This window comes from Stigmatopora argus, chromosome 16 (assembly GCF_051989625.1).
Source record: "Stigmatopora argus isolate UIUO_Sarg chromosome 16, RoL_Sarg_1.0, whole genome shotgun sequence".
Lineage (NCBI taxonomy): Eukaryota > Metazoa > Chordata > Actinopteri > Syngnathiformes > Syngnathidae > Stigmatopora > Stigmatopora argus.
Genome location: NC_135402.1, coordinates 6203823 through 6223249, shown reverse-complemented (window position 1 = coordinate 6223249; position 19427 = coordinate 6203823). Strand labels below are relative to the sequence as shown.

The 19427-nt window shown below is 40.1% G+C and overlaps 3 protein-coding genes across 3 annotated transcripts; 1 reads left to right on the top strand and 2 right to left on the bottom strand.

The window, feature by feature from the left end:
• Window positions 1-268: 268 nt before the first annotated feature.
• Window positions 269-14994, top strand: tprn (taperin). Its single transcript, XM_077621908.1, has 4 exons — window positions 269-2616; window positions 11161-11362; window positions 11911-12035; window positions 12567-14994. The coding sequence occupies exons 1-4, from the start codon at window positions 511-513 to the stop codon at window positions 12627-12629; spliced, it is 2496 nt and encodes an 831-aa protein (XP_077478034.1). The 5' UTR covers window positions 269-510; the 3' UTR covers window positions 12630-14994.
• On the bottom strand, window positions 13980-16750 carry LOC144090463 (microtubule nucleation factor SSNA1-like). The gene is made up of 3 exons (XM_077621913.1): window positions 16699-16750; window positions 15653-15852; window positions 13980-15313 (listed from the first exon to the last, which is right to left on the bottom strand). Exons 1-3 carry the CDS (start codon window positions 16748-16750, stop codon window positions 15221-15223), a joined length of 345 nt encoding a protein of 114 aa, XP_077478039.1. The 3' UTR covers window positions 13980-15220.
• An 879-nt stretch (window positions 16751-17629) lies between these two features.
• LOC144090464 (microtubule nucleation factor SSNA1-like) lies at window positions 17630-19052 on the bottom strand. The gene is made up of 4 exons (XM_077621914.1): window positions 18966-19052; window positions 18697-18879; window positions 18026-18225; window positions 17630-17785 (listed from the first exon to the last, which is right to left on the bottom strand). Exons 2-4 carry the CDS (start codon window positions 18746-18748, stop codon window positions 17729-17731), a joined length of 309 nt encoding a protein of 102 aa, XP_077478040.1. The 5' UTR covers window positions 18749-18879; window positions 18966-19052; the 3' UTR covers window positions 17630-17728.
• Window positions 19053-19427: the final 375 nt, after the last annotated feature.

Here is a 19427-nt window from a genome sequence, read left to right as displayed (position 1 = left end):
ACAAACAAAACGCCAACTAAAAGTTTAGAGGGCAATTTTCAAAGGAGGTGCGCTTGGATTAAAATTGAAAATCGTAGCCAGTTCTTTACGACGGTCTCTGTTTTTCACGGGGAGACGTCAGGTGAACGTGAACGCTACATCGTTTGATTGATAGGTCACACGGGCCTAGTCAACAATAGAAACAGGAGTGCTTTGCGCCACAGTGACGAAATGGGTGTGTCTGCAGGACAAAGCAGCCAATCAGGAAGAGAATAGGAACCTGGAACTCGCCTTTGCTGCTGTGGGGAGGCGGGGCGGCGTTCACGGAGAGCTATGCAAACAGGGAAACTAAGGAAGCGGTGAGATTAAAGAAACAAAAAAAAAGAAAAAAAAGAGGGTGGAGAAATGTGTGGGACCGCACTCTGAACCTTGCTGCAGCTACAGCTGGACGCAGTTGACGTAGCCGCACCGGGCCGCGGCCAGACCGCATCGAAGCCCGACTCTTCACCTCCCTTCCTCGCAGCTCCGGCGATGGCCATGTCTGGCGGAGGAGAGCTAAGGTACGCCCGTAAAGAGACGGGGCAAGAGAGCCCGAGGATGCCGGCCTGGAAGCGTGAGATCTTGGAGAGGAGGAAGGCGAAGAGCGGAGGGTCTGGGGGAGCAGCAGCGGCGGAGAATGGCGCAGGTGGGAGTCCGAAACGAAGCAACGGGGAGCAGACGATCAACGGAGGCAACGGCAACGGCGGCCCGACCCGAGATCGAGATCGAGATCGAGACCGAGACGACGCTCACCCCTCACGGAACTATTCCATCACGCCGGCAAGCCAGCACTTCGCCAATAACAAAGAGGCAGCACCGGGGGGAGCCGAAGGGACGGCGAGGGCCCCCTTTGACGGCCAGGAGAGCTTGGTGCTCCAGGAGAGTCTGGGGCCGTTGGAGGAGAACCCCTTCATCAAGCTGGAGAAGGAGCGAAGGAGGCGGCAGGACCGGGAGAACGCTACTCGTCCCATCCAGCACATTTTAGAGCTCTACGGTAACGTTCCCGGCATACGGACTATCAGAGCCGACAACATCCTCATCATCGAGTCGGATCCCGATTATGTCCAAGACGGAGAAGAAGTCAAAAGTCCTCTTTGGCAACACAACGGCTATAGCTCTGTCAACGATCTCTTGGAGAGGAGAGGGACAGCCGTGACTGAGATAAGAGCCAAGGAAGTGGTCATTTATGACACCACGTTAAGCAAAAGTGAGGAGAACCTCAGTACCATCGGTCGGCCCAACCACAGGGACCCATCTTACGAAGCGAGCGAAGGCCAAGGGATGGTGAGCCGAATCCTGCAGAAGTTTGACTCCAACTATGGGAAGCTGCATACCAAATCCCACAGCACGGAGAACCTGCTGGACCTGGACGGAAGTGCCGGCAGACGGCAAAGAACCTGGGCTCAGCCGCAGATGAATTTGATGCCAAAGCCCAGAAGTGACTGGGTCAAGAACCTGGGCAACAAGCAGACGCCATTGCCACTTTTTCAGAGTTCTCCCAGACAGAAGCCACATTCTCCCGTCCTGGAAACGGGCAGCCCTCAGCACGCCATTGAATCCTCTAAAGGAGTCGCCTCCTTCCGCCACCGCTTTGAGGAGAACAGAGACAGAGTGACAAGTGTCACACCAAGAGATGAACCAGACCGGGCGCACGAGTTAACCCCCGAGATGCCCCTCAACGCCAAGGCGCCGTCATCAACGCAAAGCCCTAACGTCCGTCCCGAGTCCGTCTCACCCAAAATGCCACGCACGTCACCTGACTTTGAGATCCGTCCGTCTCCTAAACCCGACCTCTCTCAAATTCCCGACAGAGATACTCAGGCGCGGGCCCTGGCAAATCTCCGCCTCCAGTCCAAAAACTCCTTCACGGTCATTCCCAAGCGACACCTTACATCTTCACACGAAAGTAACCACGCGGCTCCGCCCAGTCCAGTGAAAACGTCCCCCTCTCACAGGGTGGCGGACCCCCCCGTTTCAGGATCTACCCACACGTCCACACCTAATGTCATGCTCCAAAAACTAAAGGAGACAAAAAAGCAGGAAGAAAAGGAAGTGGTTCGGCCTTTTAAGCCCCACCCATTCTCCTCTGTTGCCACATCTGCCCTGCCATTGCCCTCACAGAATGTGTCTCCATCTCCCACTGCCGTCCCCCCACCTGCCCTGACGTCGCCTCCCTCTTCGCCATCGTCACCCACCATCTCTCCACGCGCCCTCTCCCCAGACCCTTCACCCCGCTCCTCACCCGGAGTCACCCCCCCTGCCGATCATCTCCCGGTCACAAACATTGATGACATTGAGGTGGAAGCCCCTCATCGCGTCGCCGGTCACAGCCCCTCGGCATCAAGGAGAAAGGGGAACACTTTTACCGTGGTGCCCAAACGTCGGGGGGAACCCGAGGCCAAGCCCGGTTCACCGGAGCCCCAGCAGGATGCCTCAAGTGATGCGTCACCGGGGGCCGCGTCCCCCCAGGCTCCGTACAGTCAGCTGGGGACATTGCTGAAGAAACGCTACCCCGCCGTGGAGGAAATTGAGGTCATCGGTGGGTACCTTTCCCTCGGAAAGTCTTGCCTCTCCAAGACGGGCTCCTTGGGCAAAAAGGTATGAAAACAAACCACACAAAAGGGCAACATTTACAAACTCAATCTATATACACAAACTCTAACAGCTGCTTTTATTCATGTGCACACTTTTACTTTTATCAAATATTGTTGGACTGTAATATTAAGTCCAATCTTAAAGCGTGTTATTAATTTTTTTACATTGAGGTTTTAAAAATTTCTGGCTGCCATTGACGGTACAGGACGTCCAATTCATTTTGACTGCAGGGGGGATTTGAAAATGGATTTTTTTTAACCTTTTCAGCCAGACTCTTTTAACTCATAATTCAGTGTCTGTGATTGTGAACAAATGTTCATTCCCCCCTCCCACTCAAAATGATTTGGACGTCATGCCCAGTCAAACATGAACATTCAGTCCCTGTTCTCACTATTTAAATTTTGATTTCTTGACAGGAAATGAGTGAAGAAAGGCTCATTTGTTTACAAGAACGGTGAACAATATGGTGTCTGTATTTTTTTCACAATTGTTGCACTAAAATATTCACCTAGTCTGTGAGGAAGACAAAAATTCTTACAGATGGTCTGCGGCAGTCCAAAATATCAACATTGTTTGTTTTTTTTTTCCACATTGTAGCTGAGCCATGTAGCCATGCTGTTTCACTATTTTGTGAGATAACTGTAATTTTGAGCCACATATCCAAAAAAAGTATCTCATCTAAAGGTTCCCCTAATTCACACACTTGGCTTTTAGTGCACAAAGGTGTGTGTTCACCAACTGTGTGCAAAGTAAAAGCTGTTCAGTCACAACTCTTCTTTCAGAAATCAGAAATACACCCATTTTTGTCCCATAATTTATATAATTAGATAATTGCAACCTGTTTTTGTCTGTTGAGAGAAGATTGTAGTTGAGTGTTAATGTCTGCAAGGCATTCTTCATGGAGTTTATGACCATCATCAGGCAGTTGCTTCGCGTAATTAGCCATCAGGACATGTGAACGATTGCTTTTGAGCATCTTTATATGACACTCATAGCTGTCTGGACCCTCAGGATTTCATGGAAGCAACGTTTAACAATGACAATACAGTTTTAAATCCATTTTTTAAAGCTCACAGAATACGTATACAGATTTTCTATAGATTTATTTTAGTTACATTTAACTGCCGTATTTTCTGTCTTTTGGGGGCGCCTTATAGTGCGGAATATACGGTAATTGATTTGCCTCCAAATAGATGCAGGCGGTTGTCTCAGCCTCTCAGACGCTGACCTGCTTTAGAGTTTCCTTGACCTGGCATGCCTTAATCCTCGGCTTTCCCATGCCAGCTTCTTATGTGCAAGGAAATAAACACACCCTTCCCCTCATTGTGCCAAATGGAAAGAGCGTATGACTTTATTTAGTTATTTATTCCCTTTTCTGTTCTTTACTAATCAACTGTCATACACAAGTCATGTAAAAAGTGTCACCTTTTCCCCTTAAGCCGATAAAAATAGCCTGATTTTTTTTCTTATTTTTAGCCTTGTTTATCGCAAAATAATCATGCATTGAGTAGTGCAAGATTGCCAAACCAATATGCAAAATGCAACAGCAATGTAACATTTCTGCCCTTTGTCTTATCTCATTTCTCTTGGGCAATTTTTTCCTTGTCCTTTTTTCTTCTCCGGCCTGGACATTACAACAAATTATAGATGCATTACGAGAGCTGTGACCGCTATAATTTGTGTGGAATTTTGCTTCATTTCTACCCCTGCGTTAAAGCAACCTCATTTATGGGCTTGAGGTTGGGTCATGTTTTTCCAGAAGAACCCACCATTTTTTTTAAAAATCTTAAAAAGAATGTTCCACACATTATGAGCTTTCCCTGTATACTTTCCAGACATTTTACTGTGTCCACTTTCCACATATTTTCATCCCGTCATGCTTTTTATTCTCATTTTACGGGCTTGGTATGTCATCCAAAGCTCCACTGGTCTGCTTTTTATCCATATCTTTCCACCAGCACCACCCTTATTTTGTTCTTCTCTGTGCAGTAGTTAATAAGGCTTGTCCCCTGGCATCATGCTTCCTGTGATCTTTTTTTTTTTTGGCAAGAGAAGCTATCTAGGTCAAGTGCAGCTTCTTGAACAAAGATGTGCTCGCGTTTGCATAAAAATCAACTAAGGCTTTCTAGTTAAATTTATAGGACAGGATTGAGTCACGTGTCATTGGAATTTCTTTGGTTTGTTTGGGCTTTTTTTCCACAGTTGTCTATCCATAATATACCAGGTGGAGTAGTTTGGTCTGATTATTTTGCTTTTGTGGCCATCTTTTAACATAACTATATCCCTAAAAGAAACAGACTGTCGGAGGTCAGAGAGAAAAAAACATTTAAATCGCACTTGAGTATTAAACTATGAAAGAAAGTGCGAATAATAGTCCGGAAAATACGGTCTTCATTCTTTTCTAGATGTCAAATCAGCCAGATTAATTGGATGAAGCCGTGAAGGCATTTCAACCAAGCAGAAAATGTTCGGGTTTTTGAGTTTAGATCGTGTAAACAAACATGAGGCATTAGGTAAAGGCACCCGCATAGAGTTTGGGTATTTGGGGGGCCGCTATTTTTGCATGCCACTGGAGCATGGCCATCCAGGGTACAGACAAACTTTTTTTTCTCACAATGCTCTAATGAAAGTAAATCACTGGATGGCAGGTCAAGTGAGCTTGACTCCCATGTTCGAACCTTCATAAATCACAAACATTAACCTAACCTTTGAATCTGATTGGTTTTAAAAAAAATTTCATTTTTATTTACGTCTACTGTAACCTTCCTGGATTAAGCTTTCCTGATTTAGAATGAATGTATGAGTTATGGGCCTTGGGGAAATTATATTGGCATGGCAACACAGAGAAGCTGACATCTTATTGATTGATAGATTTCTTGTGGTCCCTAACTTTTATGGTTAAATCTTGCCGGTTATACTGTTCCGATATCAGCTAAAAAATGGGCATTGGGATGCCAGTTTACTGAAGGAATTCCATGCCAGTGACTCAAACCTGACATTAGCTAACATTGCCCTTATTGAGTCGTCTATGTTTGTACAATCCATTGTTTGTCATTGCGCGTACGTGTAGTTTTAGCTGAACTTAAATGCCATGTCTACACCCAGTTAAAAATAGACATAGGCTAATTGTTTAAAACCCCATGTGACACAGGAAGGCTAACAAAAGGGCACGCTGATGCACTTATGCCGTGCGCCAGGTCTAAAGGTGTGAAAGTCCATTGTGTTTAATTATTCACCACCCAGCAGACATTCCCCATCTCTGACATTTCCTGAAACATTGCACCCAACTTCTCTATTTTCATTTAAAAATATTATCATGAAGAGATATTCGGTGCTATGATTTTGTGGTATTTATAGAGAAAGTCAGAAATGTATTAATGTGCAATAAAGATAATTCTTTTTGCAAAAATAGATATACAGTAGGTGAAAAAATATCAATATGACAATAATGGCCTTTGCAATATGTGCATTGTGACTATGGGGTAAAAATATGCCTTCATTTAATGTGATTATTTGTAAATGGGGACGTTTCAGGACTTCATGTTCAATTTGAGAATTTTTTTGAATAACTTATACTTTCATTTCTGTTACTGCTTTCCGATTTAATGTCGTCCATATCTAATTCTCACAAAATAGGAAACCAAATAAAGCAGGAATGCTGACTATTCATACATTCATGTATATTTGAGTGCTCAAACACATGTACAAGTGCAATGTTGGTGTGATTAGAATTCAATAGCAATGCCCTTTTGTGACAGCCATGTTTAATTCAGGGTGTGTGTTTGCATTTGTGCACCCATATGACTGTGTGTCTGTGTTTGAGCGCCCAAATAACAAGTGAAAGGATGAAAAGAACACAACATTAACACTCAAGCAGTTTTGGGAGTTTTATTCAGTATAACAATAATATATATATAAAAATAAAATACGGTGGATGAGTAGGAGAAACTTCTGATTCTGAACAGACTTTTTTATTTATATATGCTGTATTGATAATTAGAATGCCAAATCAAGAGTTGTGATTGTAATGAACACCTTTTTAATATGTATCACAAAAAAATCTGATCTTTTGGGTATAACAACTGCTGAGGCAAATTTGTCCAAATTTCACAATTTTAGCCCTTAACAAAAGATTTTGCAAGTGGCATTTGCACGTGTTTAATTTTATCTGATGTTTAGATGTTTTTAAACATTATTTTCAGGATGATTGACGTTATGCTGTTGATCTTCTTTCTGAGGGTCTGCCTCCTCTTCTACTCTCCCATTTCCCCCTTGTCATATAACCATGGCACCTGTCGCCACGACAACACTGGTTGCGGACATTCAAGCCATTAGCTTTCCCGGATAAAGGCGCACACACTCTGTCTGAGTCACACCCACTGTTATGTCAGCGTCGATATCGCAATAAAAAAAGCTGTCATGAGTTTGACGTCATGACTTGCAAAATATTGAAATGTCAAAAACATCCTGGACGGGATGCTTTTTATGTGCCATTATCATGTTGTTTTAAAGACCGTTCATCTTCAACCACTTCGAGCCAATGTTGCAATTGCCGTTTATGCAAAATATTTGATGCACAAACATTTTATTTTGATCAAATATTGTCTTAAACTTATTTTGAGAACCGTGTAGGTTTCAGTCACATGTAATACTTCATAAATAGAAACTGGTAGGAGTGGAGTGTTTTTTTGGAGGCTGGTGGGATGCTGAGCTAACTGAACTCCGCACGACACGCAAAGCAAATCTATGCCTTTTTCTCCTGATTTTGAAGTATACCCTTTTAGTCCACGAACCCATTTGTTAAGAAGTAAGCTTGCTGTTTTCCCCCCCTCAATTTCTTTTACTTTTATCCAAGCAAAGGAGATCTAATCTATACAAACACTCACACACTTCCCCACCGAGGATACTACAAAGCGAACCAGCTCAAACTACCTCGAGACTTGACAGTGTAAACACAGATGCTCGTTTCAGATCTGCAAACATCTAAATCCCCGATCGAGCCACCACATTGTAAAATTCCTGTCGTGGAACCTAATAGAGTAAGGTCTTAAAGAAACAAATGTCCTCTTATCTAATCTAACCTCATATTTGTTTTGAAATGTACCAACACCTATTTATTATTGTCCTTGCAATGGGAGGTACCCTAAAGTAAACACCATAATAACACATACTATAATAATAATAATGCAGTTTTCAGCACCCTTGATATTACAGTTGAGGTCTTTGCACTAATATTGTAGCATGCATTGTGTATGATTATTATTATTGTTTACTTCAGGCACATATGCAGCTGCATTTAAATTCCTCAGTTGGTGCACATGCTTTGCTAGTCTAATATTATCTACGAGGATGGAGATTAGCTCTAATCACATTGATGGGCCCATCTCCTTTAAGATGCCATTGCGTGGCAACAATAGAAAGACATTTTTTGCTTTGGATTTATTTACTGTGGATGTGCACAGGGGAACTTTTTATCTTCTTTTAAACATAAGGACTTTGCATGTATATCCCAATAACTAGGGTGAGAGGCATTTCAATTGCCCTCATCATTTTGAAAAATGTCTTTGAACATGGGCCACACCCAGTAGATCAAAAAAAAATTCTAAAAACAACACAATGGCCATGTAAAGCTGCTTTTGTGTTACAGATTTTACCATAGCAGTTCAACTTGACGAGCAAGGAATCTGAGCCAGAGTGGTATTTAGTCAGAAGCGCTTTTATGGTGCGTTGGTTGGCCTCGGAAATTCCCTGCACAGCTCACGTCTATCCAATTGATATGACAGGCGTATGAAAATTTCAGTTTAAAATGATCCCTCTTTATTATCCAACATCATGTTTTTTTCACCCGTTCATTCTCATTTGTTCAGAAGAGAATGTTAATTTGTGTGGGGTGCATCCTGGAGCTTTTTCTATCTTATTTACACTGGTGCATACTCTGAGTGCATTAATTTACTGCTGGTTTACAAGGCTATTTTTCTTCTTTTTTTATTTTTGAATGAAGCCTAATGAGGCTTTTCAGTACGGTGCTTCATAAAGGGAAGAGGTTGAATTGACACATTAGCTAGCACTTCCACTCATGCTCCTACTGAAGCATCCAGTCTTTGATAAATATGAAACAAAAGTCACACAATGAAAGCGTTGTTAGTCTGCCCATGTCCCAGCTCACTGACTAAACACAGTGTGCTGGATGAAGAGCCCTTCAAAGTTGCCCGCCTTACACGTGTTGCGCCCCACAGCCTAATGAACGTATAAAAATAAATAAAAAATAAACACTTTAGCCTCCATGTGGCAGATCTTGTCACACAATTTCCCAATAACATACCATTCAACCTCAAACGATATAGGTTTTACAAAAAAATGTACCTAAAAAAATCCCGTACAAAATTTGTACACAATTTGAAATGATCAAAAAACGTATAAAATACGGGAAAAACTTATAAGTTGACAGGTATGCAATAACACTCAGGCATATTAATATTTACTTCCCTAGTGTGGTCTCATTGGTAAATTATAATCTGACAATTGACTATGTCACTTGTGAGAGCGATGTTAGCCAACCGGATAAGAGGAAATGTGATTGAGGAAGTGGTTTCATCGAAGAGCCTGATTTATTCGTAGACTGTCTGTTTGCTTAAAACTTCCTCCGAGACCGGATGTCCATTTGCTAAGAAGCCCCCCCAAAAAAAACGGGGCCATTATCAGAACCAAAGTACTAACGACGTCGAGGGCATGAAAATGCGTCATCGGATTTAAGACTAAATGATGGAAAAATCCATTTTAAAGCAAATTTATGTAGTTGAAACTCTACCCTTTGCCTTGTTGTAATATGTAAGCAAAATCAAGTGGGCTGTTTTTGATTATCTGATGAGACATCGTTATCTTTATCTTTATGACCGTCTTATTAGTACTAGTCACATATTAACGATTGCTTAAATTGTTCTTGTAATTACGTACCGCCCTTAAGCAGGAAGTCATTTTATTTTTCATTTGTAATTGACTAAAAGTTTTGTTAGCCAAGGTTGGCATATCGTAACATACGTGCAGTATCATATGCTCCATATTTCATCGTAAGGTTTAAATTGTGTGTAATATGAAAGACTGTTGTTGCTTTGTTGCATTGTGATGAAGATTAGAGCAGATTTAGGTCTTGGTTGCGGAGTAAAGTATTGTGCTTTAAGAGCAGTCACCTGATGTTTTGGGCGGTCAATACAAACAATATGAGAGTGAAAAAGTACATTTAAAAGCAAAAAAATTCACCCGATGTTTAAAATATTTTTTATTTTCTAAGTCGACATCCATTCTTTGTGAGCTAGCCCATCAATGGCCTTGACAAGTGACTTTCAGAATGACACCAAGTGGTGTCTTTCCTGTGGAAAATTGCAAAAAATAGCCACCCCCACGTTGTTCCAGATGCTGCGTCATCAGTGAGTAAATGACGATAGTGCAGCCAGACACATGGAACCAAGTGCACATTGGACACTCGATTCGCAAAGCAGAGTCAAAGAAGAACACCTGGCAAGTACATATCGTGAGCAAAGGGCTGTGACGTGCGATAAGACCTATCAGAGCATCGTAAGGAAGTAATAAAATGTTGCTCTTATTAGCTGTACTGAAATTATCAGATAAAATGGCAACAAGCGAAAACACACCTGACACATTTTAATACTGCAAGTGAACAGTCTTCATCTACAAGTGTGCTACATGGAATGTGTAACAAAGGGGCTCCATATACCAATTCACCCATCTGTTGAAAATGTCTTTTATTTTTTGCTATATATTCCAAAAAAGTGAATATTTTTTTAATATGTCAATAGCTGTAACCTAAACTGTAATTGACTGCAGATTACAGGGCACGTGGGGCTGCTAAATAGAGGATTAGAATTTGCCAGAATAATTTTGCTCTAGAGCTCAAACTGAAAGCTCATTTAAAGAAATTTTAGGGCCATTTATGATTTGGGCCTCTGCGATTTTATGATCAAGATCATAAATCGGGGTTCAGTTTCCTGATGTGCTGTCCCAGTATTTTTCAATCGTACATGATGGAAGTGCAGTTTAACTATAGGTTGGCAAAAAGTGAACAGATATTCAAAGTGTGTCCAATGCTGAAGGTTCATTGTAGAGATAAACAGATTTCCACTTTGATTTCCAAAAATTGCACATAATTTGGGCCAGAAAAAAATTGATCATTTCTGCAATTCCATGTCTATAATATCTCCAAATAGGATTTTTTTTTACATACACACCTCCAAAAAGACCCTGATTTATATGCCATAGTTATTTTTTATTATATTTTTCAGTATTTGTTTTCTTTCATTTATTTTAGGTTGTTAGGTTTTTTTTAAAATGTGGGTTGTTTGTGAAAGACAAACTAATTTTATGTTAATATTTGCTTTGTATGTGAAGAAAAAGTTGAGCTATTCCAGTTTCATTGCTTGTTATTTAAAACTACCAGGAAAAAAAAATAAGTTGAATATCAAGTTAACAACAAATCGGATCATTTTGGTTGGCCAGTTCATTCAGTATTGTTTTTTTTTGTGTCTCTTCCAGCTCAAGATCTCCTTCAATGAGTCAAGTCTCCACAGTACATATGAGTATCCATCAGAAAGCAGCGCTTGGGACAGCGGCGAGGAGGCGGACGAGGACAAACGGGACGGGAAGGTCGCTGAAGAAGCACCCAGCATGGTGGGACGTATCCATATCCCTCGACCTAGTTTCACGAGCTCGCCCACACATACAAAGAGCAGCAATGGTGAGATACTGAGGGGGGAAAATTGCAGCAACGGATAAGTTGTTACCATTTAAAATATTTCTAGTTTGGTGACTTTGTGCTCACTAAATATGGCTGTGTATAGTGCTGATGTTATGGAGAAAAAAAAAATCTTTCCAAACTTTGGCCTTGAGCTTTCAAGGACCATTTTTCAAATGTGTTGAAATAGAATAGCGTGAATCCGGCCATTTTCTATATTGTCACCAAGTTATATACCATTTTATAAAGTATTTAAAAATGAAAATATTGTGTATTAAATCAATTGTCTTTGTATAGATTAGAGTTGACAAGTATGTGGTAAAAAGACTATGAATTGTAGCACAGGGACCTCAAGTGGACTCACTCTGAACTACATTGTGAAAATACTGAGATTTTGAAAGCAGTTAGCCAAAATATTGAAAGTGGTATTCATCTAGCCTTGTATTTGTATTTTTTAAAAACTGCCGCTTCAATTGACAAAGATAAACGTGCAATCCATCTGACTGTTTTTTCTTCTTCTTCATTTTTGTACCATGTTTCAATATGTGCAGACCTCTCCAACTACATTCCAAAGCACTCCATGGATTTCAGCGCTTGGCAGGAATACAAACAAGAGGACAGTGTTAATAAGAAGGCAGCCCCCTCCAAGGAGACACAAATGACAGAAGAGGTCATGGTGAGAGAATCACAATATTTTCTTCCTTTGCATCTACTGTATACATGCATGTACATCTATGTGTAAGTATATATGTGCTTATACATATGTATGTGTATGTATATGTATCTATACATATGTATGTGTATGTATATATGTGCTTATACATATGTATGTGTATGTATATATGTGCTTATACATATGTATGTGTATGTATATGTATATATGTGCTTATACATATGTATGTGTATGTATATATGTGCTTGTACATGTATGTGTATGTATATATGTGTTTATACATATGTATGTGTATGTATATGTGTATATATATATATATATATATTTCAGCAACACGCTTATTTATTTATATATTTATTCATGTATTTATTAACTTACTTATTACCTATCTATTTATGTCTAAAAGGCCTTTCCTATTTTTGCATCCTCACCCTCTTACTACTGTGACAACGAAATTTCCCGAATACGGGATGAATAAAGTTATCCAATCCAATCCAATCATGAGCTTTAAACATTTTTTTGCTCCCCCCTCAGTTGACGCCAGCAGACAGTTCGTCTCTGTCAGACTACAGTAGCGAGCCCGCTCTCTACTTCTGATCACTGTGTGTAATCAGCACTAAAGTAGCACCTCAACCACCGGGATCGACTGCTGCACCTGGACCTGAACCACTGCCGGGCCCGAGCACACGTTCCCCGACACCCCGCGGGGAGCACCAGCCACGGTACTATTGCCGCACGACGGATAAGTCAGTCTTCTCCGGATCAAGCTTCATTTTGGTCGACAGACCTAAAAAGCAGCTGGACTGTCTTTCCCCCCCAAAAAAAAAATTCCCGGGCAGTTGATCTGTCAAAGCATCTGATGCAACGGATTGCTCGTCCCCATCTTGGACATTTGTCCTCTCTCCATCCAAGTTTACGCTTTCATCCGGGTTAAACGGGCCCAAAGTCCAAAGCCCGAATAGAGCAAAAAAACTGCCAATGACCACGTGAAGGCGACTCCACAGCAACAGTGTTACAAAACTCCTGAAACAAATCTCGGACCTTAAGGTTACTTGCTCTCGCTTGCAGTAAATCAGTATGAGATAAATCTCTAAAGGTGCCACTCATAGTTTTGTTTTTATACACGCATAGTTTCAGTTGAACCACTTAAAGCTTCTAATTGCCTTTTTATTTGTGATTTTGGCAAACCGTATCGAGGATACAGGACGGTTTGTAGGATAGCAGGCAAACTTCCATACCATTCTTCACATTGAGGAGGCCAAGTGTAAACTTAGTCAACGTGCACTCTGGAGAACGTTTTTTGTCCTTCTGTAGCAGATGCTCATTTTTTTAAAATCCATGCTTGAAAAAGTGACCTTTGCCAACAAAAATGTCTGTATTGCCGGCCGAATGTTTCTGCAGCCTCTTCCTGTATTTATTGCTTCTCACTGTTGAAGTTTGCATGTCTTAGACCTGCTCGTGTACAACTTTTATATCATGTTTTTTGTGTAAAATTAGAGAGAAGCAGTAGTTTTTTTTCAGACTGATTGGCCCCATCGGACCTCACATACTCTCACATTCCACGGAGAAAAACTGGTCCAGTCCAAATAAATGGTGATATTTGGCTTGTGCGTGTGAAGATTTTTTTTTTTAAATGACAGGAATGCACCACCTTTCTGTTGTTTTAAAAGTCGTAATGCCAAGTGAAAAAGTGTTGCTGTAATGGCCTCAGTCCTTCTTTACATTCAACCCTGGCCAGTATTGTTGTAGTTTGTAACTCTAGATAATCATCATGAACATTGATTTTCCGCTTGTCCGCACTGATTTTTTTAAAATACGAACTGGGGTCATCCATTGTTATTGATGATATGCAGTCTTGGATGTGAAACTATTTTCATGTCATGCTTTTTTTTCGCTTTGTTTTGCACCTCATGTGAAGGAATAGCCAGTGACAGATTATGTGCACTTAAGAGGTGGTTTCTTTATTGCAGCTATCACACAGTAGCTGACTGTAAAAGGACATTTTCCCACTTGATTGCAGAAATTCATGTTTTTTTTTAATACGGAATCGAAGGAAACGAATCATGAAATTGCACACTCCAAACGCACTGCCGATGGATGCAATGTCCACTTTTGTATACTTGCCACGGCCTAGACTTGCATCTAAAGATTGTTGGCCTCATAGTTCACTCCGTCCGATCTGGTCTTCTTCCTGGATCATGCCACAATTTTTTTTTCGCTTCTTAAATACCAGTCATATACGGTGGAACGTCCAAAAATCAAATACAATACATTCCATGATTCATTTTTAAATTCCAAACAAGTCATTGGACGTTCCACTGTACATACGTTTACACACCATGACAGTCTGTCTTCTCATGGATGAATGTATTATTATTTTTTATCTTTCCCCTATAAGATAAACTTATCCGATCTTTATATAATAACCAACAAGCCTGTGGAGATGATGTAACAACTATAGTAACATCTGAAATACAAAAAAAGGACCACTTAGTTGCCAAACTGAAATGAGGAAAATTTGAAAAATTTGCTATTATCACAAGAGTGGTTTAACACTCAAAATGTCTTTTTAAAAAGACTTACCAACTGGGACAACACATTGTTCACTCCTGCCTTCTGTAAAGACCTACTAAACTTTGGAGGGATTTGGGATTTTGTTTCTTTGGGGGGGTCTCTTGGTCATTAGTCAAATATAGGACCAAGGACAGCGCCAGCAACAACCTCAAGTGGCAAATAGCAAAACAAAGACATCCATGTTTTCCACCTCTATGTTGCAAAATGGGCAGTTTGTGTTGGGTACACACAGTAGTACATAAAACATTCAATTTAATCCATACGTTACTTTTCATTTCTTTTGTCGACCGCATAATCGTGCATTGCCTCCGCTGTGTAAAGTAAATGTGGATGATTTGAGCAGAAATGAAGTGACAGATGTATGCTAAATAAATAGAAATGCAACAAACATTGTGTGTGGAATATAAATACACACTGATTTTTTTTCCAATTAAAGTCATTTAGCATAAATGGTCAACTATAAATTTTTTGGAACATTTCTCAGTATGGTGCAAAACAGTTGGATTCCTGGATCTTCCATTATAGTAATTGATTACAGTCATAATGTGATGAAAAAATCAAATGAAACAATAGCATTACTTTGAATGCGATATTCAAATTCCACTTGCTTTCAATTATTGTTCTTTCTTGCGTGGCTCGGACGCTTTGGTGAGGTTTCCGGCCTCGTGCTTCAGGACACTCAGGAGTGATTGGGAACTTTCTAAAATCTGTTCCAGAAGACAAAGAAATGCCATGAAACTAACACCAACCTGTGCAGGACTAAAAAATTGCAAAAAAATGACAATATACAGTAATACCTCGAATATCGCGGATATAGTTGACCAAACATGGCCACGATAATCGAAGTAGAGGAGAAAAAAATCAGCGCCCTCGAGAACTGGAGTTGGTGACTCCTGATCTATACGTTAATTGGCTTTTCTTCTGCGTTAGCCCGCAAATAAATCAAATATTTAGAAGAATTTGTTGTCTGCGCTCTCATTTCTGACTTAGGGTGTCATGAAATTGGTTAGTTGATGAAAATGTTGAAGAAAGCATATAACAAAGACCTTGGTGTACGCAGACTCGGTCTCAGCGATGGTGCGGTCGAAGGTGGCGCGGGCAGCCATTCTTTGCGCCAGGCTTTCATTGACTTTGCTCAGTTTGCCAGAGAAGACGCGGATGTCGTGCTGCAGTCGTTCCTTCTCCTCTTCCTCCAGCTTGATCTGGCGGTTTAATTCTTCCCGTTTGGAGCACAGGTCCTCGATACCTCAAAGGGAGACAGAAAACGAGGATTTTGAATGTGCAAATGCGAAATAAAAACAACAGAAAATCTGTAGAGCTACAGAAGATGAATAATTGAAAAAGACTGCCACTTAGGGCAGAAACTTGTGTATTTGTGTTCATAATACTTTTGATTTCGTTAATTTGTTTTATTGACTGTATTATTATGAAAATATGAACACAAAAATACACTTAAGAATTTAAAAATTATTTTGAACAAAAAATATTTGTCGCTTGCTTTGTCACGTTATTGGGGTTGGTGAATGTTTTTTTTCCTTGTGTGTAATGTCTGCATCATTTGTATGCATTTTTGCCTGATGTGTCCCTCTTAGGTACCCTTCCTTTGTGTAACCCAGGTGTTTGTGATTGTCATCAGCCCCTGTCTGTGTATATAAACCTGGTATGTCTTTTGTGGGAGTATTGTTTTGTGTTTTCCTTTGTCGGTAAGTAATGTTTTGCCTATTTTTGGGGGTGTGTCTCCCCTGTTTTTCTTTTATTGATTTTGTGCCCGTTTTGATTATATTTGTATAGTTTAGTTATTTTTCATTCAAATCCAGATTTGTGCACCAACACTTTTTTTCTGCTGCGTTAGGATAGCTGTCCACTGTGGGGACCACCTTGCACTTAATTGCACCAATTTCCCACTTGAAATTGATTGAATTCATTTGCAATGATACATGATCATTCACTGCCAAACCTCCTCGTTCAAATGGATTGGACGTCTATCGCCTTCAGAGGCAAGCGATGAGTAGATAATAGTTCGACACGCACATGTTTGGGCATGAAGTGGAATATTGGAAGTGTAGTGCTAAAAAAGAGGGCAAAAACTTACAATTGACGAGCTCATGATTGTAATTCTGTAAAGCGGCGGCTTGTTGGCTCATGGTGGCGTTTTACTTTCACGTCGCTTTGAGCGCATGCGAACACAACGCGGATGGATCACGCATGACATTTCCTTACGATGACGGACTTCTATTTGATGTCATTCATAAAAGACTTACGCTAACCAATTAGTTTATATCACCGACTAAACACGCCATTACACCCATAACCATGTCTGGAATTGGACATTTTTCAAAATAAATGACGTTCATATTTAGTCATTTTCCCAACTGCTTATCCTCAAAAGGGTCGCAGGGGGTGCTGGAGCCTATCCAGGCTAACCAATAAATATAGTGTTCAACCTGCCTACCTTGCATGTTTTTGGGGATGAAATTTATATATAGTTGTTTATTCAAAAATGCATTGGTGAGAGGGTAAGTTAAAAATTTTGCCAGCTAATGTCATGTCAAACTCGGTGTATGACAACTTGATCTCATGTGAGCTGGACCAATTTATTTTTAGGCCAAAAAGTTAACTTACTTGTGGCCATTCACAGCACTAGATGTCCAAACTATTTTGACTGGGGTGTGTTATTGAATGGCTCTTCTGTTCAAAATGGATTGGACGTCTAACGCCGTCAATGGCACTGAAGGATTAGCATTCACAACCAGTTTAAGTGGACATCGGTCATTGTCAATAGCAGGCAATGAGGTAATTTTGCATCACTTCCATTTTAGGGTACTATCAGGTCACTTCTGGTAAATTTTGGATCAATTCCTAATGATTTGGGGGGACTTTCTGGGTTGCTTGTTCATTTGTCACTTCCTGCTCATTTTTGGGCATTTTCAGGTTACTTCATGGTTTCATATTAACGCATTGGTTTTAAGGTTTCATATTGACTCATTGGTTGCACACCACAATAAGTATCAATCAACAAAAACTGGAGTTCTGCTTAACTTTATTAAAATACATTGCCATTAGACAATTTGAAAACATGTACACATAAAATCTAAATAGTTTCCTCAAATAAAAAAAGGTTATCACTGGTTGCCAGCCTGCTTCATGACACTCAATAAGGACTGTGAACTCTCCAAGATCTGTGGGAGAAGAGCAAAAAAAAATGACATAAAAGAACATATCAAAATCTGTTTGCATAGCTATTGTGTGGTGATGTTATTTGTATTGATTTATTCGTAACGGCTTGATTGGTAAAGCCAATTAGGAGCTCTAAAGGGCTTCAACAAACAGTTTTCTTCAAGGACTTAAAAGCACTGAATAATACTGTGAACAAACAGTCGCAAATTTAGAATTCAAATTAAAGTTATTGGACAAAAGACCTTTGTGTATGCAGACTGAGTCTCTGTGATGGTGCGTTCGATGGTGTCGTAGGCAGCCGTTTTTTGTGCCAGGCTTTTGTTAACTTTGTTCAGCTTGTCCGAGAGATTGTGGATGTCACACTGGAGCTGTTCCTTCATCTCTTCCTCTTGCTTGATCTGATCCCTCAACCGTTCTCGCTTGGAAAAAAGGTCATCAAAACCTAAGCAGGACAGTGAAAAAATAAATTGTGATTAGAAAACCTTCACTAGTTTAAATACGTAATTGTCAACAACGAACCAGCAATTTTCATGTCACCATCAATTGCAGTTAAAATCTGATATATTTGTTGGATTTGGTTTTAATGTGTTTAATACATCCAAGATGACTTCAAGGTAGACCGCTATTCCTTATGTTTTTTTTATTTCTGTATAATACTGGTTTGTATGAAAAATATTTAGTATGATAATGAAGATGCTTGACTTCATCAAAAACATTTTAATCAACACGTGTATGAGTGGGACTTCATAATATTCTTCAATATCTTGAGTACATTAGTCATGTTTGTTAGACATTTGGACTTTTTAGTCAATTTTCAGATAGGTGAAAAAATAGAGGTGGGACCAATGTGAAGCATGTTGACAAATTCTGATTAAATCTTACTTCCGATCGTCCAATGAATCAAAGTACTTACATTTAACGAGTTCATTGTTGTAAGTCTGCAGAGCTGCAGCTTGCTGAGACATGTTGGAGTCAGATAGAGACCGGTCCAGTATGTTATTATAGTATGTAAGTTATCTTGCAAATTTCAAACTTAATGCATGGGCGCACTTCCGCCGAACTTTAGATTTCTCACACTGTGCACCAGCAAATGTGACTTGAAAGAATAAGAATGGGGAAAAAGTTCTGCTTAGTTTTCGAGAAGTGTCTGCCTGATAATCGGCATTAATCAAAGACGCTTACTTTATCTAAGCATTGTGGTTTAGTGTTTCTCTGTTGCTACCTACAATACTTCCTCTTGGTGGTCTTCTTTTTCAAATTTTATTGGCGGTCGCTTAGTCTTTTAGGACACTTACGTCCTCTATTGCCCTGGAATGGTAACTACAATTTGGAGACGAATTTCACTCCACACTACAAAAAATATTTTAAAATGACTCAATTAAACACTGCGACGTTCCTTCCTAATGACAAACATATTTGTCAACTAACAATAATAACGTTCCTTCCCAATAATGGATATTTAGTGAATTTTTGGAAAATGAAAGCGAACATTGTGATATATAATAGAACTATTTAGGTGACCGAATAAATAGCATGTAGTAATTAGAACATACCTACAAGATTTTTTTTATTTCACAATAAAATATAATTTATGAGAAAAAACGAAATCAGTTAATAACTGATTTAGAGGTTAATAATAATATA

Bases quoted from the DNA above. Each gene is read 5' to 3' on its own strand.
- tprn (XM_077621908.1), top strand. From the start codon at position 511: ATGGCCATGTCTGGCGGAGGAGAGCTAAGGTACGCCCGTAAAGAGACG. The intron at 11,363-11,910 runs GTGAGATACTGA...CAATATGTGCAG, and splicing joins ACATACAAAGAGCAGCAATG to ACCTCTCCAACTACATTCCA. The intron at 12,036-12,566 runs GTGAGAGAATCA...CTCCCCCCTCAG, and splicing joins AAATGACAGAAGAGGTCATG to TTGACGCCAGCAGACAGTTC.
- LOC144090463 (XM_077621913.1), bottom strand. From the start codon at position 16,750: ATGAGCCAACAAGCCGCCGCTTTACAGAATTACAATCATGAGCTCGTC. The intron at 15,853-16,698 runs GTAAGTTTTTGC...TCTCCCTTTGAG, and splicing joins CAATCATGAGCTCGTCAATT to GTATCGAGGACCTGTGCTCC. The intron at 15,314-15,652 runs GTCTTTGTTATA...CTTCTGGAACAG, and splicing joins CCGAGTCTGCGTACACCAAG to ATTTTAGAAAGTTCCCAATC.
- LOC144090464 (XM_077621914.1), bottom strand. From the start codon at position 18,748: ATGTCTCAGCAAGCTGCAGCTCTGCAGACTTACAACAATGAACTCGTT. The intron at 18,226-18,696 runs GTAAGTACTTTG...TGTCCTGCTTAG, and splicing joins CAACAATGAACTCGTTAAAT to GTTTTGATGACCTTTTTTCC. The intron at 17,786-18,025 runs GTCTTTTGTCCA...CTTCTCCCACAG, and splicing joins CTCAGTCTGCATACACAAAG to ATCTTGGAGAGTTCACAGTC.